Here is a 25,213-nt window from a genome sequence, read left to right on the forward strand (position 1 = left end):
AGAGCTGCCCGTCAACACCAGGTCATGTCCAAACTCATCGTAGCTCAACTGATTACATCTGGCTCCTGCCTGCAATGGTGTCTTCATCTTGCACCAAATTCTAAACCCTATGCACCGGCGCTGGCCCTTGAAAGCTAGTTGCAGTTTCCCAAATGTGGTTAACTCTGGCCTGATGGCCACGTGTACTCTCTGTACTCTTCCCAGGATGTTGCCGACCTCATCTTCACCCCGGCTAACTCGTCTACTCCCTCAGATCTCTGCTTGCATTTCTCATCTCTAGCAGAAGCATGTCCCAGTTTCCCAAGACTGGGTTGCCTGTTTCTTCTCTATGCTTGCATAACACCTGCGCTCACCTGTCTCAGCACTGAGCACATTGAGTTGCAGTGCTTTCCCCTCCAAGGGAAGAGACTAGACCTTATTCCTTGGATCCAGTTGCAAAACCCTGTTCCTGGCACATAATAAGTGCTTGATAAACAATTGTCAAATATGTAAATGAGGAGTTATGTGATTGATCATAACATTTTAGAGACCTTAAATATCTTAATCTTTGTTTTAGTAGATGTTCAAATGGGAGACAATGGACTGAAGTCTGACCATTTTGCATCTAATATATAATGGTCCATTTTGCATCTAACATATGATGGCCTTGTCAAGTCCCTTCCCTTTCCTGGGCTTCAGGCTTTTGTTTGTAATACAATGAATGGAACTAAGTGAGCCTTAACTGAGGACTATGATTCTATTATTTTAACTGTGTTTCTTTGTGATTCATCTTTACATTTTAAAGAGTTCTTAGCTTTTATTTATTTTTTTAACATATAAATGTTGCGAGCAGTGGGGTGGAGGGCTGAGGTCACTGTAAAAAAAAAACAAAACATATAAATGTTGCTCTTAAGGTGGTCTGCAATCCATAACCTTAGTTGTCTGCATGGTATTCCATGTAGAGACCTTAGAGTAGCTGCTTTGACTTTTCTGACTTGGTTAGCTGGTTTGGTATTGTCCAGACACAGCCTTGCTTGTGTGTAGGAATCTGACATTGCAGTATATACAGATCCTGCATTTATAAATATAAACACATCCTACAGTTTATGTATCTGTCCTTCAGACTGAGTGGTGTTTGACTTCCATAAATCATGTAAGAAAGAATACTTTGCCTTCACCATCTATCCTTCCAAAATAGCAACACTGTCAGTGTACCTTTATATGTCTTAGTTTAATACACATTATGCTTTTTCCTAGGGTTGGACCCAGCAGGGCCGTGTTTCCATGACACTCCAAATGAAGTCAGGCTGGATCCCTCAGATGCCAACTTTGTTGATGTTATCCATACAAATGCTGTTCGCCTCTTCTTTGAGCTTGGTAAGGTTTTAACACAAAAGTGCACTGAAAGATGGAGGAGAATTTTAGGAGAATTTTAGAAGCATGTATCTTGCTTTTTTTAATTTCAGGTGTTGGAACCATTAATGCTTGTGGTCACCTTGACTTTTACCCAAATGGAGGGAAGCACATGCCAGGATGTGAAGATTTAATTACACCTTTATTTAAATTTGATCTCAATATTTACAAGGAAGGTAAATGCTTTCTAAACTGAAGTTATAAATTAAATGAGCACCCTTCTTGGATAGAATATACTTTTGAATATCAGATCAGATCAGTTGCTCAGTCGTGTCCGACTCTTTCCGACCCCATGAATCCCAGCACGCCAGGCCTCCCTGTCCATTACCAACTCCCAGAGTTCACTGAGACTCACGTCCATCGAGTCAGTGATGCCTCCAGCCATCTAATCCTCTGTCGTCCCCTTCTCCTCCTGCTCCCAATCCCTCCCAGCATCAGAGTCTTTTCCAATGAGTCAACTCTTCGCATCAGGTGGCCAAAGTACTGGAGTTTCAGCTTTAGCATCATTCCTTCCAAAGAAATCCCAGGGCTGATCTCCTTCAGAATGGACTGGTTGGATTTCCTTGCAGTCCAAAGGACTCTCAAGAGTCTTCTCCAACACCACAGTTCAAAAGCATCAATTCTTCGGCACTCAGCCTTCTTCACAGTCCAACTCTCACATCCATACATGACCATAGGAAAAACCGTAGCCTTGACTAGACAAACCTTTGTTGGCAAAGTAATGTGTCTGCTTTTGAATATGCTATCTAGGTTGGTCATAACTTTCCTTCCAAGGAGTAAGCGTCTCTTAATTTCATGGCTGCAGTCACCATCTGCAGTGATTTTGGAGCCCAGAAAAACAAAGTCTGACACTGTTTCCACTGTTTCCCCATCTATTTCCCATGAAGTGATGGGACCAGATGCCATGATCTTTGATTTCTGAATGTTGAGCATTAAGCCAACTTTTTCACTCTCCTCTTTCACTTTCATCAAGAGGCTTTTGAGTTCCTCTTCACTTTCTGCCATAAGGGTGGTGTCATCTGCATATCTGAGGTTATTGAGATTTCTCCCGGAAATCTTGATTCCAGCTTGTGTTTATTCCAGTCCAGCGTTTCTCATGATGTACTCTGCATGTAAGTTAAATAAACAGGGTGACAATATACAGCCTTGACGTACTCCTTTTCCTATTTGGAACCAGTCTGTTCTTCCATGTCCAGTTCTAACTGTTGCTTCCTGACCTGCATACAAATTTCTCAAGAGGCAGATCAGGTGTTCTGGTATTGCCATCTCTTTCAGAATTTTCCACAGTTTATTGTGATCCACACAGTCAAAGGCTTTGGCATAGTCAATAAAGCAGAAATAGATGTTTTTCTGGAACTCTCTTGCTTTTTCCATGATCCAGCGGATGTTGGCAATTTGATCTCTGGTTCCTCTGTCTTTTCTAAAACCAGCTTGAACATCAGGAAGTTCACGGTTCACATATTGCTGAAGCCTGGCTTGGAGAATTTTGAGCATTACTTTACTAGCGTGTGAGATGAGTGCAATTGTGCGGTAGTTTGAGCATTCTTTGGCATTGCCTTGGAATGGCAATGCCTTGCATTCGAATGAAAACTGGCCTTTTCCAGTCTTGTGGCCACAGCTGAGTTTTCCAAATTTGCTGGCATATTGAGTGCAGCACTTTCACAGCATCATCTTTCAGGATTTGGAATAGCTCAACTGGAATTCCATCACCTCCACTAGCTTTGTCCGTAGTGATGCTTTCTAAGGCCCACTTGACTTCACATTCCAGGGTGTCTGGCTCTAGGTGAGTGATCACACCATCGTGATTATCTGGGTCGTGAAGATCTTTTTTGTACAGTTCTTCTGTGTATTCTTGCCATCTCTTCTTAATATCTTCTGCTTCTGTTAGGTCCATGCCATTTCTGTCCTTTATCGAGCTCATCTTTGCATGAAATGTTCCTTTGGTATCTCTGATTTTCTTGAAGAGCTCTCTAGTCTTTCCCATTCTGTTGTTTTTCCTCTATTTCTTTGCATTGATCTCTGAAGAAGGCCTTCTTATCTCTTCTTGCTATTCTTTGGAACTCTGCATTTAGATGTTTATATCTTTCCTTTTCTCCTTTGCTTTTCGCTTCTCTTCTTTTCACAGCTATTTGTAAGGCCTCCCCAGACAGCCATTTTGCTTTTTTGCATTTCTTTTCCATGGGGATGGTCTTGATCCCTGTCTCCTGTACAATATCACCAACCTCATTCCATAGTTCATCAGGCACTCTATCTATCAGATCTAGGCCCTTAAATCTATTTCTCACTTCCACTGTATAACCATAAGGGATTTGATTTAGGTCATACCTGAATGATCTAGTGGTTTTCCCTACTTTCTTCAATTTAAGTCTGAATTTGGCAATAAGGAGTTCATGATCTGAGCCACAGTCAGCTCCTGGTCTTGTTTTTGCTGACTGTATAGAGCTGCTCCATCTTTGGCTGCAAAGAATATAATCAATCTGATTTCAGTGTTGACCATCTGGTGATGTCCATGTGTAGAGTCTTCTCTTGTGTTGTTGGAAGAGGGTGTTTGCTATGACCAGTGCATTTTCTTGGCAAAACTCTATCAGTCTTTGCCCTGCTTCATTCTGTATTCCAAGGCCAAATTTGCCTGTTACTCCAAGTGTTTCTTGACTTCCTACTTTTGCATTCCAGTCCCCTATAATGAAACAGACATCTAGTTCTAAAAGGTCTTGTAGGTCTTCATAGAACCGTTCAACTTCAGCTTCTTCAGCATTACTCATTGGGGCATAGACTTGGATTACTGTGATATTGAATGGTTTGCCTTGAAAACGAACAGAGATCATTCTGTCGTTTTTGAGATTGCATCCAAGTACTGAATTTTGGACTCTTTTGTTGACCATGATGGCTACTCCATTTCTTCTGAGGGATTCCTGCCCACAGTAGTAGATATAATGGTCATCTGAGTTAAATTCACCCATTCCAGTCCATTTCAGTTCACTGATTCCTAGAATGTCGACATTCACTCTTGCCATCTCTTGTTTGACCACTTCCAATTTGTCTTGATTCATGGACCTGACATTCCAGGTTCCTATGCAATATTGCTCTTTACAGCATTGGACCTTGCTTCTATCACCAGTCACATCCACAGCTGGGTTATGTTTTTGCTTTGGCTCCATCCCTTCATTCTTTCTGGAGTTATTTCTCCACTGATCTCCAGTAGCATATTGGGCACCTACTGACCTGGGGAGTTCCTCTTTCAGTATCCTATCATTTTGCCTTTTCATACTGTTCATGGAGTTCTCAAGGCAAGAATACTGAAGTGGTTTGCCATTCCCTTCTCCAGTGGATCACATTCTGTCAGATCTCTCCACTGTGACCTGCCCATCTTGGGTTGCACCATGGGCATGGCTTAGTTTCATTGAGTTAGACAAGGCTGTGGTCCTAGTGTGATTAGATTGACTAGTTTTCTGTGAGTATGGTTTCAGTGTGTTTGCCCTCAGATGCCCTCTTGCAACACCTATCGTCTTACTTGGGTTTCTCCTATGTTGGACGTGGGGTATCTCTTCACGGCTGCTCCAGCAAAGTGCAGCCATTGCTCCTTACCTTGGACGAGGGGTATCTCCTCACTGCCGCCCTTCCTGACCTTCAACATGGGATAGCTCCTCTAGGCCCTCCTGCGCCCGTGCAGCCACTTCCTTGGACGTGGGGTTGGTCCTCCTGGCTGCCGCCCCTGGCCTTGGGCTTAGGTGCGTGGGGTAGCTCCTCTTGCCTGCCGCCCCTGACCTCAGACATGGGATAACTCCTCTCATCGCCGCCCCTGACCTCAGACACAGGGTAACTCCTCTCGGCCACCCACCCTGACCTCAGACATGGGGTAGCTCCTCTCGTATATTTTAGCCCAAAACACAGTAGCATGTATGAAGTTCCCAGCAGTCGTGAGGTCTGTGAGGCCAGGATCCATGTTTTAGTTAAGTCCATAACCCCAGGTTCTAACAGAATGTCTCACTAGTATGAACAAGGAGGATGTAGTCATCCAACAGATATGTATTGAGTGCTTACTATGTGCCAGACACTATTCTAGGAATAGCAGATGTAGGAATGCATACAAAAGACAAAAATTAGTAGGAGCTACTACCCTACTTTCAGAGAAGGCAATGGTACCCCACTCCAGTACTCTTGCCAGGAAAATCCCATGGACTGAGGAGCCTGGAAGGCTGCAGTCCATGGGGTCGCTGAGGGTTGGACATGACTGAGCGACTTCACTTTCACTTTTCCCTTTCATGCATTGGAGAAGGAAATGGCAACCCACTCCAGTGTTCTTGCCTGAAGAATCCCAGGGATGGGAGAGCCTGGTGGGCTGCCTTCTATGGGGTCGCACAGAGTCAGACACGACTGAAGCGACTTAGCAGCAGCAGCAGCAGCAGCAATACCCTACTTTGCTAGAAAAACAGTAATAGAATAAGTGCTAAGGAGACCAAACAAAGAATGTAATGGGAATCTGATGTGTTGGTGACAGTGCGGGTGACCTAGGGGAAGGAGATTTTTGGTAGGGTGGACAGGAAGTCCTTACTGAAAAGATGACCTGCAGGAGTTAGCCATGCAGGTACCTGGGTGAAAAGCATTCCTGGCTGAGGGGTGGGAATGGCAAGTGCAAAGGGCCTGGGGCAGGAGCCCGTGAGGGTCATGGCAGCAAGGAGCCTATTGTGGCCAGAGTGAAATAAAAGAGGAGAGTAGTAGGGCATGAGGTTAGAGAAGGAATGGGGCAGAGAGAGATAATGTAGGGTCTTATGGACTGTAGCAACAACTTCAGCTTTCACTTGAGGGGGATGGGAGCCATGGGAGGATTTTGAGCAGAAGAAGTACATGGTTTGATTTGCTTTTTAACAGAATTACTGTGGATCACAAGTTAATTTAATCACAAATTAAACAAATAGTATTTAGCCCTTTATAGCAGTTTCCAATAATAATAATAATAAAGCACTTTATAAGACACCAGAAAGCTATTGTTTGGGAGTTCCATTCCTCCCTATCTCTATATCATTATCATGTAAACAATGATATGTATCATCCATAATATATAATAAAGCACAGTAATATAATGTATGATGACATGATAGTAAAGTTTTGGATGATTCTACATATCCCACTGCCTGATCCCATGTGGTCAGAATGTCTAGATGATGTAATTATTCTATCTTCCGTCTGGCAGTTGCAGAGGAAAGAAACGCAGATCGTGGCATTGAGAGTAGCTTGAATTTCCTCTTCACTAGCACTAACTTACAAAGTTTTACTACCTGTTTTGAAAGTAAATGTAATTAGAAATATCCATTTGCAATGACTACTTAAAACTGGTAAAACTATAGATACTCAAAATGAGAATTAAAGCCAGTTCTATCTAGTGCTGGTAAGCAAAATTCTTTCAAAAAAGACCTATTATAAAACTTCTTTCTCGTGCATCCCTGTGGTGGATTCATTTTGATATTTGGCAAAACTAATACAATTATGTAAAGTTTAAAAATAAAATTAAATTAAATTAAAAAAAAATAAAACTTCTCATTATCTGTTATATTATGATTTGAAATCATTTCTATTAAGATAAAATGTAGATCATAAGACTCATTTACATAAGTATATTAATTGTTATATAATTGAAATTCTGTAAAATAATGAATTAAAATAAGCCTACATTTATCATAAGCTATCATTTTGAGATCCTGTAATTCCTACAACTTTATTAGATTAAAAGCATATTTATCATTCATGTCTTCAAATGACTTTTCAGCTTCAAAATATTTTATTTTACATATATTTGTTACTAAGAAACCATTTACTTTTAAAATTCATAGTTCCCTATGTTCTAAAGAACCATCTTGTCTAAACCACAATTAGTTATGAATACAAATTTGTATGTAAAGAAACCTGATATAAGAGAAGTCCTCCTCAAAAAAAGATGTCAATGCTTTATTATTGCTATGTTGCATTTCTGAAATGATCTCAGTTATCTATTGTATAACAAACCATAGTGGCTTAAGAGAACAATGATTTATTGCCCATGATTATGAGGCTCAAGATTCAGGCAGAGCTCTGCTTTGCTATGTGTCCATTGGGTGAATGCACGTGATTGCATCCAACTGGGAGCTGGGCTGGGCTGGGCCAAGCTGGGTGGGAAGGTCCAAGATGGCCTTCCACGGGTAGTATCTTGGTACTAGCTCTCCTCTCTAAGTGGTCTGTTATCCTTCAGAGCCTCTCTCCCCAGCAAGTTCACCTGAATTTCTTAACATGGAGACTGGGTTCCAATAGAGCAAGAATAGATGATGGAAGGTCGCTGAAGACAAAGGCCATGATACTTGCCCAGTGGCAGTTCCTCTATATTCTCTTAGTCAAAGAAGTCACAAGACTAGCCTGTAACCCAGAAAGGTTTTTAAAAACCTGTATTTAGAATCATCCAAAAATTTACTGTCATGTCATCATCAGTTCCACCTCTTGATGGAAAGAGTAGTAACATTATATTGCAAAGGGGTGAGGACCTAGGAAGGAGTGACTCTTTGGAGTCCACATTTATAGATAAGTGATTTGCCACATCTAGTGACTCAAAGGTGAGTCAAGTCATGTAGGTCATGAGAAGAATAGCCCATGCCATGTAGTAAAAATGTTGTTACATAAGGAAAAGAGAGCATAAATGACTGGAATGTATTTCAGAATACACAAATGTACTTAGAACTTTTATGAATTATTGCAGTAATCCTAACTACCAGTGGCAGTAATGCTGTGCCTGACAATGACAAAACCAATTTGTCTCTAGCATTCTTTACAATACATTCCACCTGTCACATCTTGAAACTCAGCTGAAGCTGTGCACTGGTTAACCTTGCTGGCTGTTTCATGATTGAGTAGGAGGGAGTTCAGTCATTCCTGCAGAAACAAGGAGACAAGAGAATTAACTGATCTAAGGCAGAGATACTGTGTACACAGTGATACTTAAAATTCTAAGTGCTTATGTCAGATATCTGGGAAGTGTTGGCGATATTAGTATCAGAACACAGTCATCTACATTAAATGTCCCTTTCAGTTCAGTTCAGTTCAGTTCAGCAGCTCAGTCGTGTCCGACTCTTTCTGACCCCATGAATCGCAGCGCGCCAGGCCTCCCTGTCCATCACCAACTCCCAGAGTTCACTCAGACTCATATCCATCGAGTCAGTGATGCCATCCAGCCATCTCATCCTCTGTTGGCCCCTTCTCCTCTTGCCCCCAATCCCTCCCAGCATCAGAGTCTTTTCCAATGAGTCAACTCTTCGTATGAGGTGGCCAAAGTACTGGAGTTTCAGCTTTAGCATCATTCCTTCCAAAGAAATCCCAGGGCTGATCTCCTTCAGAATGGACTGGTTGGATCTCCTTGCAGTCCAAGGGACTCTCAAGAGTCTTCTCCAACACCACAGTTCAAAAGCATCAATTCTTCGGCACTCAGCTTTCTTTATAGTCCAACTCTCACATCCACACATGCTTAGTGGAAAAACCATAGCTTTGACTAGATGGACCTTTGTTGGCAAAGTAATGTCTCTGCTTTTCAATATGCTATCGAGGTTGGTCATAACTTGTCCCTTTAGACTCACACGAAGAATTCTTTGGTACAAGAAGATGATATGTAATATTAATAAATGTGCAATATCTAAAACTACACACAAGGTCTGGTGACCCAGATCCAAGTCAAGAAACTATCATTCAACATTACTTTTTCTATGAAATGTTTCATACTCTCAGTTATCAGTTCATTGCTACCAGTTAATCGAAAATTGTTTTCACAGAAGTGTTTTCCTTCTTTGATTGCAACCATGCCCGAAGTCATCGCTTTTATGCTGAAAGCATTCTCAATCCTGATGCATTTATTGCTTATCCTTGTAGATCCTACAAATCTTTTAAAGCAGTAAGTAAAGCATTTTGCCATGTAATTCAATTAGCAAGTTATTTTTTGAAGCATGATCAGTCAACTAAAAATTAGAACATTGAGTATGTAGCAAAAAAAATGCATCTGCCATTTTGGTAAATAATAGATTCTTTCTGTGCTGAGTACTGAACAGTAGCTGGGGTAGCTGAAGGGCTTAAATATCTAAACCAACTATTTGTATTCTGGTTGTTTCAGTTCTTTTGAATTATATCCAATTTTGCTTTTTTGGTCATTTGTTATGCAGTTATTAGATGTTGTGTACCAGGCATAAGTCCAGCACAAAAATTTTTGTGTGTATATATTTTAAATGTCATCCTCTAAGATGCCCTGAGAAGGCTGAACCAATTAATAGCAACAATCAAACATATTACTATTTACCTGGGACATGAAAATTATTTTATTAAAATTTGATTATTCATACAGAGCAGAACTGAAGCATAGATAGCTCACAGGAATTCCATGCAAATCAATATACATTACAAAATACCAAATTTGATTTTACTTGAGTCATGAAGCACGTGGTGCCAGATCTGAGCTGACTATATTTTTCATTTGCTTATCACTATGAAAAGGTAAAAAGAAAATCTATTTTGTAGTGGAAAGTAGAAAGATTTTTCTGCTTGTGCTTTAGAGACCTATCCCCTGTTTTATCAGGGTAGAAAAATATGGGGTTTCAAACCAAAGTGTGTTATAAGCAATAGCACATTTTGTGCTATTTTGTGAATAAGAACAGTGTTGGGACAGGAGTAAGTATTTGCCTCCTGTTACAGACCAAGGTGAATGAGCCCTCAGGCTGTCTTCCTGAGCATGTCTTCCTTGTTCATAATGTGGCTGGTGAACTGCTATTCTCAGAAACCTTGCCAGACAAGCACTGACATTTCCCCTAAACCTCCTTCTCCCCGAACTCATCCTTCTTCAAGCCCCAGATGCTGCTCTGAATGGCTAAAGGGATCCTGACATTCACTACATCAAAGGCAGGTGAAAGTAGGTTCTCAGAGTCACAGTATATTCAGAGTTATCGGGGTTTAATCAGCTCAAAATGGGAGAACTCTAGGCTCCTATGCCACATAGATGCTAATTATGGCAACAAACTAGAGAACATTAAGTCAATTTCCTTGACTTGTTTTATTGTACTTTTATCCAACAGCCATAAAAAATGAGATGGAATTTTAAAAAATATATAAAGTAAGAGGGGTTTTAGTACTGGGCCATCTGATTCACATTCTTGTGCCCTCACTTAATAGACAAACAAACTCATACAAATTGCTTACTTCTCTGGGCTTTAGTTTCCTCATCTGCTAAATAAGGAGACTAAAAACATTATAATAATAATATTTTGTGAGGATTAACTGACCTAAATGCACATAAAGTACATCAAACAGTGCCTTGCACATGGTAAGCACTCACTCAGTCAATATGAGCCCTTATTATTTTGTTAGTATTTTTGTTCATTAAAAATGAAGTTTTAAATGGGGTGTTTTACTATAATCCTAGGCTTCCCCGGTGGTTCAGCAGTAAAGAAACTGCCTACAGTGCAGGAGAGGCAGATTTGATTCCTGGGTTGGGAAGATTCTCTGGAGGAGGAAATGGCAACCCACTCCAATATTCTTGGTTGGAGAATCCCATGGACAGAGGAGCCTGGAGGGCTGTGGTCCATTGGATCACAAAAAGTCAGTAGTGACTTTTTGTAGTGACTAAGAATGCACGCATGCACTACAGTCCTAGCCTAAATATCCATAGTTTATAAGTCCAAAAGTTCAAAAACCTAAAATAGCAAATACTCCAACATTGCTATCCAGGTTTTTTTAAGTTAGTATTTTGTTAGTTTTGTTTTAGATTTTAAAATACATGGATAAAATTTAAGTACCTTATATTCCCTTCATGCCCTTCCCTAAGGCAAACTTTGAGGGAAATTTATATGTATATGTATATGTATATATATATATATAGTATCTTACTATAAGTGTCTTTCTAAATTTCTTTTTAAATTAAATTTTATAAGATCTACATTGACATATATAGACCTATTGTATTTAGTAGGAATTCTGTAGGAATCAGCCACATTTTATTTATTCATTCCCTTACTAACGTACATTTTGCTTGTTTACAGTTTTCATTATTAAAAGCAATTCTGCAATAAACACCTTTGCGTATCTCCTTATGTACTTGTGTAGAAGTTTCTTTATGACATGTAATAGAAGTGAAATTTTCAAAGCATATGTGCATTTCCATCTTTATTAGACATTACCAAATGTCTGTCTGCAATGTCTGTTAATTTATATTCCCATAAGAAGCAAATGAGAATTCCCCACTCCATATCATACCAATACTTGGTATTTCCAACTGCCTTAATTTTTGCAAAACTGCTGAGTATGAAATTGTATGTTGTTTTAATTTGTACTCCTGACAGCTAGTAAGATTGAGCATCTTTTTACATAGCTATTGACTATTGACTTTCCTCTTCTATGGACTATCTGTCTATTCATGTTATTTACTCATTTTTTCTAACAGCCAGCCCCTTTTCCTTATCCCTCAGTTGTTTTTGTTTTATTATGTTTTGTTTTTGAAAACAGGCAGGATAGTCTATTAGGCAACTTAGTCATTCTTAAATGCATATACTTTATTTAGATTTGAAAGATTTATTATAGTTTAATAATACATTCTGAGTTTATTGAAGGTCAGCGTTTCTAATTACATTTCTAATTACCTCTTATTTTCTGTCACCAGGGAAACTGCTTCCATTGTCCCAAGGAAGGTTGCCCAACAATGGGTCATTTTGCTGACAGATTTCACCTCAAAAAAATGAAGCCTAATAGATTATATTATTTTTTAAACACAGGGACTATTTCGCCATTTGCCCGTAAGTATCGTAGCTGAATTTTATTGTAATGCCTTAAGGCACTTACCTTTAAATATTCAACAGTTTTTACTGAGTGTCTACTAAATCACTGGGCATCGGGCCAGACTCTGAGGATGCAGTGAAGAACAACACAGTGAGTTTAGGCTGGGGGAAAGAAAAGGAAGATTCTCAGTTTCAACCCTGAGTAATAGGGTTGGGAGATGCAAAGAAGGAATTTCTTTCTGTTGGGAGATGCAAAGAAGGAATTTCTTTCTGTTGGGAGATGCAAAGAAGGAGTTTCTGCACTCAGATTGGGGAGCCTTCCAAGGAAAGATGCCTTCAACACTGATTCCTGAAAAGTGAGTAACAGAGGGAAGGAATGGCACCCCACTCCAGTACTTTTGCCTGGAAAATCCCATGGACGGAGAAGCCTGGTAAGCTGCAGTCCATGGGGTCGCTAGGAGTCGGACACGACTGAGCGACTTCGCTTTCACTTTTCACTTTCATGCATTGAAGAAGGAAATGGCAACCCACTCCAGTGTTCTTGCCTGGAGAATCCCAGGGACAGGGAAGCCTGGTGGGCTGCCATCTATGGGGTCGCACAGAGTCGGACATGACTGAAGTGACTTAGCAGTAGCAGTAAGCAAAAGGAACTGCATGTGAAAATGCCTGGAGATAAGGGAGAGCTGGAATCTAAAAAAGATCCCCCTGCTGAGATTGTAGAGACCAGGAGGAAGGCAACATGAGGCGGGTAAGATGAGAGAGGCAAATCGGGTCAAATAATGAAATTATGCTCCATATGGGAAGTCTGGGTTTTATTTTTGGGCAGGTAGAAGCAAAAAGGACCTGGGTGAGGGGTTTCCCTGGTGGTCCAGTGGCTAAGACTCCATGCTCCCAATACAGGGAATGTGGGTTCAATCCCTGGTCAGGGAACTAGAGCCCACATGCTGTAACTAAAGATGGAAGATCCTGAATGCCGCCACTAAGACCTGGCATGGCCAAATAAATAAAAACAAATAAAAAGAGTTTTAATTAAAAAAATAAAAAGGAACTGGGTGAATGGGTTTGTCAGTTCAGCCACTCAGTCGCGTCCGACTCTTTGCGACCCCATGGACTGTAGCACGCCAGGCTTCCCTGTCCATCACCAACTCCTGGAGCTTACTCAAACTCATGTCTATCAAGTCAGTGATGCCATCCAACCATCTCATCCTCTGTCATCGCCTTCTCCTCCTGCCTTCAATCTTTCCCAGCATCAGGGTCTTTTCCAGTGGAGTCTGTTCTTCACATCAGGTGGCCAAAGTATTGGAGTTTCAACTTCAGCATCAGTCCTTCCAATGAATATTCAGGAAAGATTTCCTTTAGGATTTACTGGTTGGATCTCCTTGCATTCCAAGGGACTCTCAAGAGTCTTCTCCAATACCACACTTCAAAATCATCAATTCTTCAGCGCTCAGCTTTCTTTATAGTCCAACTCTCACATCCATACATGACTATTGGAAAAACCATACCTTTGACTAGACGGTCCATCTAGTTTTTCCAGTAGTCTTGTATGGATGTGAGAGTCAGCCTTCTCTAACTCAGTAAATGGGTTTGAGGGATGCAGAAAGTGGAGAAGTCAAGGATGATTCCAACTGGGCAGATGACATACCATATGCTGAACTTGGTAACCAGGCAGAGAGGCTGGTTTGAAGTAAGTTGATGGGCTCAGTTTGTAACATATTAGGTCTGAGATGCTGTTAGAATTTGGGCATGTGCAGTTAGATTGGGTCTCATCCTCTGGAGATTGCTGTGGTCCACAGTCAAAGATTCGAATGTTTAGACAGTAACCTAAGCTATGAAGTGGATGACGTAATTACCCAAGAAGAATGTATCAGATGAGAAGAAAGAGAGCAGAGAAAGTGGTCCCTGTGAAGGACACTGAGGAATGAATAAAGAGAGAAAAGATAAAACCATGTGGCAGTCAAGAAAAGAAAGATGATGAAAAAGGGAGAATGCATTCACTGCCCCAAAGACAGGTCCAATGAGACAGGGCCGAGAGGGGTTCGTGGGATAAGTCCCATCACTGGTGAGTTTAGCTTTCCGTGGAGAGGTGATGGTGGCGGTCATAGTTCAGTGGAACAGGCAAGGAGGGAAATGGAGCTTTCTGACGATGATTAATTTGTGAACTGAAAATTCTCTCTAGTAAATTTTTTCCCCTTTCAGAGGCTTTTCAAACAACTTTATGAAGAATTGCATTTTTTTCTGTTATTAAGCATACAACAATTTTAGAATTCAGAATGAAAGATCTGTTTAGTTCTAAAGTTCTTTAAAAGTTATACTTGACTGTTTGCAAGGGATTTATCCTGTTGGCAGGCTTTGTGTTGACTCAGACCTGTACTGACTGGGAACTCCTAGCACAAAGCCTGGTGAGAGAGGAAGGGACAATTCATTCTACCTCTGAGTCATTAAAAAAAACACAGACTTTCTTGCTCAATAGGTTTTCTAGATATTTTTCTGGATTAATTGTCAAACTATAGCAAATTAGAATTTGGCTATGGAAAGCAAGGAGTCCCTTGGACTGCAAGGAGACCCAACCAGTCCATCCTAAAGGAGATCACTCCTGGTTGTTCATTGATAGGACTGATGTTGAAGCTGAAACTCTAATACTTTGGCCACCTGATGCAAAGAGCTGACTCATTTGAAAAGACCCTGATGCTGGGAAAGATTGAGGGCAGGAGGAGAAGGGGACGACAGAGGATGAGATGGTTGGATGGCATCACTGACTCAATGGACATGGGTTTGGGTGGACTCCGGGAGTTAGTGATGGACAGGGAGGCCTGGCGTGCTGCGGTTCATGGGGTCGCAAAGAGTTGGATACGACTGAGGGACTGAATTGAACTGAACTGATGGACTATAGCCTGCCAGGCTCCTCTGTCCATGGGATTCTCCAGGCAAGAATACTGGAGTGGGTTGCCATGCCCTCCTTCAGGGGATCTTCCTGACCCGGGGATCAAACCTATGTCTCTTGTGTCTCCTGCATTGGCAGGTGGGTTATTTACCCTAGCTCCACCTGGGAAGCCTAGTGAGTTGCCTTACTTGCTATTAATTCTAGGTAAATCAAGAGAATGACCAAGAGAATCAACCAAGAGAATTACTTTTGCTTTTTATACTTGAGTTTCTGCCATAAAATGATGTAGAAAGACAGAACAGATAAATCTTTGGTTTATTTTTACAGGCTGTATACACATATCCAGACTGGGAGAAGATAGATCAAGAGTACCTAAGAAATTCCTAGCTAGCATATTAGGAACACTCTCTTTTATTTTCAAAGGGTGTGAAATCACCCTTTGTCTGCTCTAAGTCTTTCCAAAACATATCCTGAAACTCCAATACTTTGGCCAAAGTATTGGAGTTTCAGCGACTGAACTGAACTGAACAGATGGAAAGCATACACACCACAGACTATAAATGTAATGGATGGAAGAAGACACATATTTTTCTAAAGTCCAAAAAATATATGGAAAACTAAAGAATTTCTTTAAAAATATTATTAACTATTTACTTTGCAAAATCAACATGTGATAGTTTATATGTTTTTAAAAATATAACCTCATCAAATTCACTCAAGCTGTATAAAGTTGTATTAATATTTTCTCATGAACATGAACAGCCCTCTTCCGCTTTAACCCTGAAAGTTACATTTACATTGAAGTAGCCAGGAGATAGTGAAGGACAGGGAAGCCTGCTGTGCTACAGTCCGTGGAGTCTCAAAGGGTTGGACATGACTTAGCAACTGAACAGCAGTAACAAAGATGTCATGCTTCCCCGTGTTCTAAACCCTTATCTCTCTCTCTCTCTCTCTCTCTCTCTTTCCTATTTTCTCTGTTTCCAGGTTGGAGGCACAAACTGTCTGTCAAACTTGATGGGAACAACGTCACTCAAGGAAGTATATTTCTCCGTGTAGGTGGAACGATTGGGAAGACAGGGGAGTTTGAGTTTGTCAGGTAGGCAAGGATGATAACCTGGCAGGTAACAGTGCTGTACTCAGTTCATCATGCTCAGTAAGGCTCAGGCTTTTCTTTTCCTACAGTACCACCAGCTATCATCTGATAGTAACTTTTCTTTTTTCCCAAATATAAAATAGAAATCATAGTATCTATTTCATCCACAGTTCCAGCTACAGACAGAAAATTTTAGAAAATGTTAAGATGAAAATACAGATCTAGATAATAAAGCAAGTGGGAAAAAAACTGACAGGAAACAAGATATGCTTTTAATTCAGTCTGTTATTGTTACACAAACTTGGGCATATCGCTTTATTTTTAGGGCTTCCCTAATAGCTCAGTTGGTAAAGAATCTGCCTGCAATGCAGGAGACCCTGGTTTGATTCCTGGGTCAGGAAGATCCACTGGAGAAGGGATAGGCTACGCACTCCAGTATTCTTGGGCTTGCTTGGTGGCTTAGCTGGTAAAGAATCCACCTGCAATGCAGGAGACCTGGGTTTGATCCCTCGGTTGGCAAGATCCCCTGGAGAAGGGAAAGGCTACCTAATCTAGTATTCTGGCCTGCAGAATTCCATGGACTGTACTGTCTATAGGGTTGCAAAAACAATATATGCCATTATTGTTATACAAATTTGGGCATATCACTTTATTTTTATAGATTCCATATGAAATAAAGTATTTATATGAATAGCCGAATTTCTAATAAGCTCCCTAAGTAGTACTCACAGGTATAGGATATGTGTTAAGATAGTCAAAGGTAGGAATAATTCAGTAGAGACATTCACCCTGCACTCTCATAAAAGGCTACAGTCTCCTTTTATCTTGAGTTTTCCTTAATTTTTTCTTTGATCAGCCTTAGCATTTTTGAATTAAGTCTTCCACTTTCATCATAATTCTGCAACTCATTTCAGAATTAACATTGTACACACTAATTAGATGTTACCGTTTTGTGAACTGATGAATTAATTAGATGTTTTGGCTCTGTGATTTACATCATCTTCAAATACAAGGCAGAGGCACAAAAAGCAGAGGTTTTGTGGTTGTCGGTCGAGGGATACATCAGATTAATCACTCTGGCAGCCTTTGTGCTCATCATCTTGCCTTGGTGCAGCTGCCTGTAAAGGTGAGTTCAGTCAGTGATCGTCTGGATCCCAGTTCACACACAGGCTCCAACCCATGATTTCTAGCTGTGCCTCCCATTGTTTGGCTTTGTTCATCTTCAGCTTAGCCACATTACCCTGACTACACTGCTGCTGCTTCTCAGTCGCTTCAGTCGTGTCTGACTCTGTGCGACCCCATAGAGGGCAGCCCACCAGGCTCCCTGGTCCCTGGGATTCTCCAGGCAAGAACACTGGAGTGGGTTGCCATTTCCTTGCTCCAATGCATGAAAGTGAAAAGTGAAAGTGAAGTCGCTACCCAGCATTAAAATAGATCTCACCCTTTCCTCCCTTCCTGACTTTTATCCATGCTGTTCCATGTTCCAAATACCCTTCTCTGTCTTAGTAGATCTCATCTTGTTCTTCACATCTCCATTAAGCTATTCCTCTGAGGATAGTTCAACATGATCTTGTGTCTGTGGCTCTAAGGCCCACGGTGCACTCAGCCTGAGGCTGTAGAATCTGTGTCCTGCACAAAGGCAGCTGACCTGGGTCAGGTGGGGAGAGATGCGTGGTTCCCACCCCTTCTAAAATTTGTGAGAATGTTTTGTCATCTCTCTACTTCTTTTGCTAATGTCTAAAGAAGCTACTTGTCATGTCCTTGCATAATTATCCAATCCTCTTTTTTAAGAATAATTAAGCATTTCAGGTCCACAGTAAATGTTTCATCTTGGAATGAGGTCTGCTAAATGAATTTGTGTGCTAGTCTAGTCCCACTCTTCAGTCAGGCGTTAAGAGTCTGGCTTCACCATAGATTGCATGCTTGCATGCTAATGCGCTCAGTTGTGTCTGACTCTTTTGCAAACCCATGGGCTGTAGCCCATTAGGCTCCTCTATCCATGGGATTTCCCAGGCAAACATACTGGAGTGGGTTGCTATTTCCTTCTCCAGGGGATCTTCCCAACCCGGGGATCAAACCCACATCCCCTGAATTGACAGGCAGATTATTTACCACTGAGGCACCAGGGAAGCCCTGACTGTACATTATATTTTAGTCGTTTGGGTTTCCAGTGACACCATCATTAAGAGCTGTGCTGTGTGTGCAGTGAGTGAAGGCAGTTCATGGAACAACAGGGAAATGACCCCTTGAAGTGAAGTGAAGTGGAGTTGCTCAGTCGTGTCCGACTCTTTGCAACCCCATGGGCTGTAGCCCAGCAGGCTCCTCCATCCATGGAATTTTCCAGGCAAGAGTACTGGAGTGGGTTGCCATTTCCTTCCCCAGGGGATCTTCCTGACCCAGGGATCAAACCCTGGTCTCCCGCATTGCAGGCAGACGCTTTACCGTCTGAGCCACCAGGGAAGCCGAGTATAACCTGAAAAAAGTTGTCCTCTGGTAATTAAATCAATTAATTCTACATGTAATAGAACAAGACAGGCCCTAGGAATAGCAGCATCCATTCTTGCATTCAGCAAACATTTAAATGCCTATTGTATACCAAGAATTGTTATAACTGCTGGGGAAACAGACACGGGTCCTACTCTCATGGAACTCTTCCTCCAGTTAGAGACAAACAATACATTAACAAAGCAGTAAGGAAATGGCAGGACTAAAGAAACCTCATCTAGAATAAATTTGGCTTGCATAAAACACATCTTATGTCTCAAGTCTCTTATGACTTATTCTATTTCCACACTCACCAAAACACCTTTCTTTATCATTAGTTTGGTTACCCAATTCTTTTATACAGATGAAGAAGGTACCAGGGGAAGGCTAGGAGTACATTTTGGTTAATGAAAAGGAAGCACTGCACCGCTGTTAGCTGATCAACAGGCTTCTAGTTTTTCTTTAATTTTTGTGTGAATTTAGTCTATCATTGATAGTCTGATGATTTTGGGGGTGTCAATAAACTCTAGTTTCTGATACACAAAGCCAAGACCAGAGCTTTCACTGTGGAGAACTAGCCCTTAAAAATCAACTAATCAGGCTTCTCATTCTCTATCTTTTTTCAAGCTTTACAATTGTGCTGTTCTGAGATGCTGACCAAGGTGAATGGCAAGAATAAATCTCCTATAATCCAATGCAGGGAAATGAAACTTTCTCTTCCATGATACACACAGGTGTTGTCTTCCACTTCAATATTATGAATACCCAGCGCAAGCTTATGAGTTTTATTTTTCTATTGACAGTGGAACACTGAAGCCAGGCATGACTTATACAGATTTAATTGATGCAGACATTAACGTTGGAAACATTACAAGCATTGAGTTCATTTGGAAGGAGTATTCATTTGAACGTTCTCAGAGTAAGCTGGGAGCAGAAATGGTGATAGATATATCTGGAAAATATGGATATAAGTAAGTCTTACTTTTTCCTTTGCATTTTCAAACACAGTTTAAACTTTGTAATTGACATTTAAAATCCATATATAATTTGAAATTTTCAAATAGTATGAAAATGTGTGCCCCTCAAAAGTTTGCAGTTAAAGAGAAGAAAAATTATTTAAGAAACCAATACTGTATTTGTGAAAGTGTTTATAAAATAAAAACTACTTATTAAATTAGAAGACCTACCTACATTTTCTACCTCACCTACCCTGGAATCATATTAACATTGTATTTTTTCCCCCTTTACATTTTTCAGATCTGCTTTCTGTAGCCAAAACATCGTAGGACCTAATATTGCCCAGATCCTGAAACCATGCTAATCTCAGATATATCACATATAATCTTGATGGATTTACTTAATGGGAGCAATGGGAAAATTAATCTCCCTCTAGCTGGCATCCAGACCAAACTTGGCCCTTGTAAATGAGATAGAAAGGTACAGTTGCCTTTTTTCTATATAGGATGTTTTTCTTATTGAAAAGCTTTTATCTGAACCTTAAAACCAGACTGAGCCCTGGGACGAAGTACAGTACTGTGACCTATAGGATTCTGGTTTTCAGTGACCAAATAGAGCTGTGTTGCAATTTCTCTGAATTAAGAAGAGGTGCTCCGAGAATGGTGGTACAGACTTGTCAGTGAAAATGAGCCTCTGTCTGATTGAGTGTTTGAAGTACATTTAGAGCATTTCCAAGTGGAATAGCCATTGTTCAAAACGGTTTGAAGAATATTTGCTATGTTGTTAAATCTTGCTAAGACAAATTATGTCTATAGCTCATGATGTACAGTAGATGGTAACCCCATGGGTTGGTACATCTATTGATTAATAATGAAAACTAATGAGAACACATTAGTATTTTCAAGGTGTTCCTTGGTCTTCAGAGTGAGTGAGAGGTAGAAGAGATTTTGGAGCTTATCTGTGATGTTTGCATCAGTAAGTAATAGGTCCTGAGGATCTTCAGCATCTTCTAGAAGCCTCCTATCACAGAATTACTTATCCTTCTAGGCCTTGAAGTTCCCGTTACAAATTTGTATTTATTCTAAGGCAGCATTTCATTTCCAAAGCACTTGACGAATGCCTTGTGTTTATAATAACAATATTGCAATTTCTAAATGTGTTGTTTTCTCTTTTATTTTGCTTCAATTTCACTAATTCAGTTGTCCTCACCCAGTGAAAACAAAAGACGATCATTTTTATTTGTTCTGTTTTCTGTCACTGGCCTCAGTGTTTAGCACTGGGCTATAAACATTATTGGAAAGAAATAATGACAGATACTCTGCAGGATATTTCTTGATTCTCCTTGGTGCCTGGCTGCCAACTGAATCTTAAGAAGAGACCCATGGCTGTACACGAGCTTGAGTTGTGGTAGAAAGCAGAGAACAGAGTGGGGTTACTTTCCCATTGAACAAGGAGGAGATGGAAGGTTGACTGGAGAACAAGGCGTAGTGGAAGGAGGAAAGGAGATGAGGATGTTTTCAGCACGATCGGGCTGAGCGTCCTACCTCCCTGGTGCCCTATCAGCCCGAGGCCCACGCCAGCGCAGGAACAGGGTGGCCAGGAGCAGCCCCAGCAGGAGGCCTGACCCCTACGAACCGTGTCACAGCCCCAGCACTCCTGAGCAAGCTGGCAGTGGAGTCAGCTGCATGGCTCTAGGGGCCGGAAACTTCCCGTGAGAGAGCTGCCCTAAGCCTGCACTACTCTCTGCTCAGCCTTTCTTCCTTTCGGGAGGGTCTCGCCAGCTGAAGGAAGAATTATGAGCCAGGATACTGCGTTAAACTCTGTGAGTCCTGGCCTGCTTGCTTGTTCAAGGGATCTCTGGGCTGGCTCTTTCTTAGCTTAAAAAGACGAATCGGAGTCAATTAACTTCTGGGATCCCTACTTTAATTAACTATAGAATTTCTATCCTGTTGTTCTTATATCTGTCCCCTTTTCTGCGTTATAAGAATGTTGTGAGTGTGAAAAATAGAGCAGGGGCTAGCCAGGCAGATCTGAGAGTTCAGGGTCACAGCACTGAAGTGCATTTAGAGCATTTCCAGGTGGAATAGCCGTTGTTCAAAACAGTTTGAAGAATATTTACTATGTTGTTAAATCTTGCTAAGACAAATTATGTCTATAGCTCATGATGTATAGTAGGTGGTAACCCCGTGGGTTGGTACATCTAATGATTAATAATGAAAACTAATGAGAGCACATTAGTATTTTCAAAGTGTTCCTTGGTCTTCAGAGTGAGTGAGAGGTAGAAGAGATTTTGGAGCTTTTCTCTGTATATTGCCACCTAGGAAAGCTCTTTTTAAAAAATTCTTTTTCTCTCTGAGTACCCTGTGTTACTATAGAAGGGTATTTGTGGTGAAGACCATTAGGAAATTCTTCTGCTTCTTGAGCGAACTGCCCTTAGTGCTGAAAAGTGACTTCCCACCCCACTAGTCATCACTTTCTTCACTGCCCATCGCCATTGATCCACACTCCAAACTTGTCATCACATCACCCACAAACACCGCCTCTAAACTTGCACATGGGAGCATCTTGCTCTTGGACCACATCTGCTTCCTCTTTAGGCCAAGGGAGTGAACTTCAGATCTTACATGTAATACCATCTCTCCCACCTACACATCAGTATGAATCTGTAAACAGTAAATTTGTTGAACATAACTGTAATATCTATTTTATAAAAATTGACAGTAATTTTTAAATAGATTTAAGATTAAAAGAATTAACAATAATTCCTTAATGTTATCTTACATTCCAGTTGTTTTTACATTTCCCAGATTGTCTGAAAAAGGTCTTTGGGCCATTGATTGGTTTAAATTTATATCCAAACAAGATCCAAAAATTTCATATGATTAGTAGGTCCCTGTCTCTAGCGGTTTTCCCTCCCCCTTCTTCCACACGAGTTTTTAAATAAACCAAATTACTTGTCCTCTAAAATTTCTCGCATTCAACTGATGGGATCCCCTTGATATATTGTAGTACATTCCTCTCTCCTGTGTATTTCCTATAAACTAGTTACTTAGGTCAGGATACTTGTTGGGATTCAGGTGGGCCTTGACCCCTTCCATGCTCGTCTGCAGGATACACACTTTCTGCACCTTACTTACAGCTTTCAAGTTAACTGGTGATCTTTCTTTTTTAAAAAAGTCTTTGTTGAATTTGTTACAGTATTGCTTCTGTTTTATGTTTTAGTGTTTTGGCTGCAAGGCATGTGGGATCTTAACTCCCCCACCAGAGTTTAAACACGCACCACCTGCATTGAAAGGCAAGGTCTCAACTACTGGACCACCTGGGAAGTCCTGCTGGTCATCTTTTATTCATTCAAAGGATTATGCCCGTACTAGCACTTCATAGATTTGAAAGGGCTATACCAGTTAGAGTTGTAGGTAAAATAAAACATTGAGTGTCTTTGACTTTAGTTGCTAAATGGCAGGGTAAGAGGAGAAAGGTGACATTAAGAAGGTTTACAAGGGTTTGTGCCCTGGGAGGACTGGAAGAAAGGGGCAAATTGTGTAAAGATCCAGTTATGGAAGAGGCATTGACCTCTGCACTGTGCTTAGGGCTGGAGGAGGTCCATCATAAATGTTTCTGCAGAAGTTAAGGAAAATTCACATAGCTGCTTAAGTTGCATGTCTGTTTCCCCAGGCTCCTCAGAACAAAGTGAATAATAGAGATCACCCTGTGTAAAAGAGCCCTCAAGTTTTGTTGACTCTGCAAGTCTTCAGAACAAGCAGAGCATTTCAGGAACAGAAGTATAATTTATGCCAAGTTACTGTTTGCCAGCCTTTTAAAATCTAAGCTCATGTTAGAGAAATGTAAAAATCTCATGTCCCTTCTGGGGACTTTTCTCTTCTACTTGGGAAAATCAAATTTTTTTCATATACCCTCTGGCTAAAAAGATTTGGTATATCTTTGCTTTCTGCAGATTGTGTAATAAAAATAATAGGTGTGTTTTGTGTTATGTTGTGTGATTTTTTCCCCCAAATACATACTTATATTATAATACCAGATGGGCTTCTTGATTTTACACATGATTCTCTAGAGTTCTGCTCTAAGTGATTTATACTCAGGAGAGTGGAATGTTTCTACTAGATTTCACTCCAATATGAGGGAAAGTCTGAATGCCTATATAGACTGGGGCAAAGATTTTTGGTAAATGTTTTCTCACTTGTACAGTCTATTTTTTATTTATTTTTGGCTATGCTGGGGCTTCATCGCTGCATGTGGTCTTTCTTTAGTTGCGATGAGTGGAAGCTATTCTCTAGTTGTGCTGAGCAGGCTTCTCATCGTGGTGGCTTCTCTTACTGTGGAACATGGGTTCTAGGACTGTGGGCTTCAGGAGCTGTGGTGCACAGGCTTAGTTGCTCAGAGGCGTGTGGAGTCTCCCCAGACCAGGGATCAAACCCTGGTCCCCTTGCACTGGCAGGCAGATTCTTAACCACTGGACCACCAAGGGAATCCCAGTCTATTTTCAGAGTTTGAGTTTTGCAAACATTTCACCTTTATATAGTCATATATCTTTCTTTTATTTTCATAGGCTTTTTAAAATGCATTCATTTAAAAAACATTTACTGAGTTACCTTTTACATGCCAAGCATTGTGGCTAAGTCATGAGGTTATTTGAAATATACAAGAGAGCATTGCAGAGGACATAGGAAAATAAATCTTTGATCATAATACATCATGATAAGAACTGTGACAGAAGCAGACACAGAGGTGACAGTGGCATAGAAAAAACCAGCTTATTCGACTCAGCTCACACCTCCGCCCTTCACTCGTTGATCTCCTTTAAAAGCAATAATGATAAAGATAGAGCAGTAGGTTTTCATTTCTGAATTCTGTGGTTATTGTATCTATTTTTATAAGTGATTCTATTTTGGAATTCACTGTACTGTATTTTTCCAGTGTCTTTGGTCCTACAGAAACAGAACTGATCTTCCACTCAAACACTCACACATAAATCTATCCATCACAGATCCACTGACTGTCAGCTATGGCCAGAAGAGCAATAATTTCCTTAAAGGTCCCAGGTCATGCACAGCAGATTTAGGATGATGCCAACCAGAGCATGACTAGTCTTCTCATCTCAGGCTCCTCTAAGACATCGTCCAATGGTCTTAGCGGAATCAACTGCAGAACAATGCCCATGAGACATGAACACAGATACAGTTATCAAACATCAATCCATCATTTAGGTATAATCACAGCGAACCTAGGCTTCTCAGATGGTGCTAGTGGTAAAGAACCTGCTTGCCAATGCAGGAGGCATAAGAGATTCAGTTTCGATCATGCGTTGGGAAGATCCCCTAGAGGAAGAAATGACAACCCACTCCAGTATTCTTGCCTGAAGAATCCATGGACAGAGGAGCCTGGCAGGCTAAGGTCCATAGAGATACAAGGAGGCAGACATGACTGAAGCGACTTCATATGCACAGCAGCCTAATATTTAAAATAACTGAAGGCTAGAGATGTATGAGTGTATAAGATCAGATCAGATCAGTCGCTCAGTCATGTCCGACTCCTTGCGACCCCATGAATCCCAGCATGCCAGGCCTCCCTGTCCATCACCAACTCCCGGAGTTCACTCAGACTCACGTCCATCGAGTC

At 40.9% G+C, this 25,213-nt stretch overlaps 1 protein-coding gene across 1 annotated transcript in view; it reads left to right on the top strand.

The window, feature by feature from the left end:
* The window catches only part of PNLIPRP3 (pancreatic lipase related protein 3), a 35,592-nt gene extending 12,061 nt beyond the window's left edge, over window positions 1-23,531 (top strand). The window contains exons 6-13 of the mRNA XM_044935555.2: window positions 1,237-1,356; window positions 1,446-1,568; window positions 9,177-9,295; window positions 12,044-12,176; window positions 16,027-16,138; window positions 19,423-19,590; window positions 19,877-20,056; window positions 22,799-23,531. Of these exons, the coding sequence (XP_044791490.2) occupies window positions 1,237-1,356; window positions 1,446-1,568; window positions 9,177-9,295; window positions 12,044-12,176; window positions 16,027-16,138; window positions 19,423-19,590; window positions 19,877-19,940 (839 nt within the window). The 3' untranslated portion in view covers window positions 19,941-20,056; window positions 22,799-23,531. The remainder of the gene's footprint in view (window positions 1-1,236; window positions 1,357-1,445; window positions 1,569-9,176; window positions 9,296-12,043; window positions 12,177-16,026; window positions 16,139-19,422; window positions 19,591-19,876; window positions 20,057-22,798) is intronic.
* The last annotated feature ends 1,682 nt before the right edge of the window (window positions 23,532-25,213 follow it).

This window comes from Bubalus bubalis, chromosome 23, assembly GCF_019923935.1.
Source record: "Bubalus bubalis isolate 160015118507 breed Murrah chromosome 23, NDDB_SH_1, whole genome shotgun sequence".
NCBI lineage: Eukaryota > Metazoa > Chordata > Mammalia > Artiodactyla > Bovidae > Bubalus > Bubalus bubalis.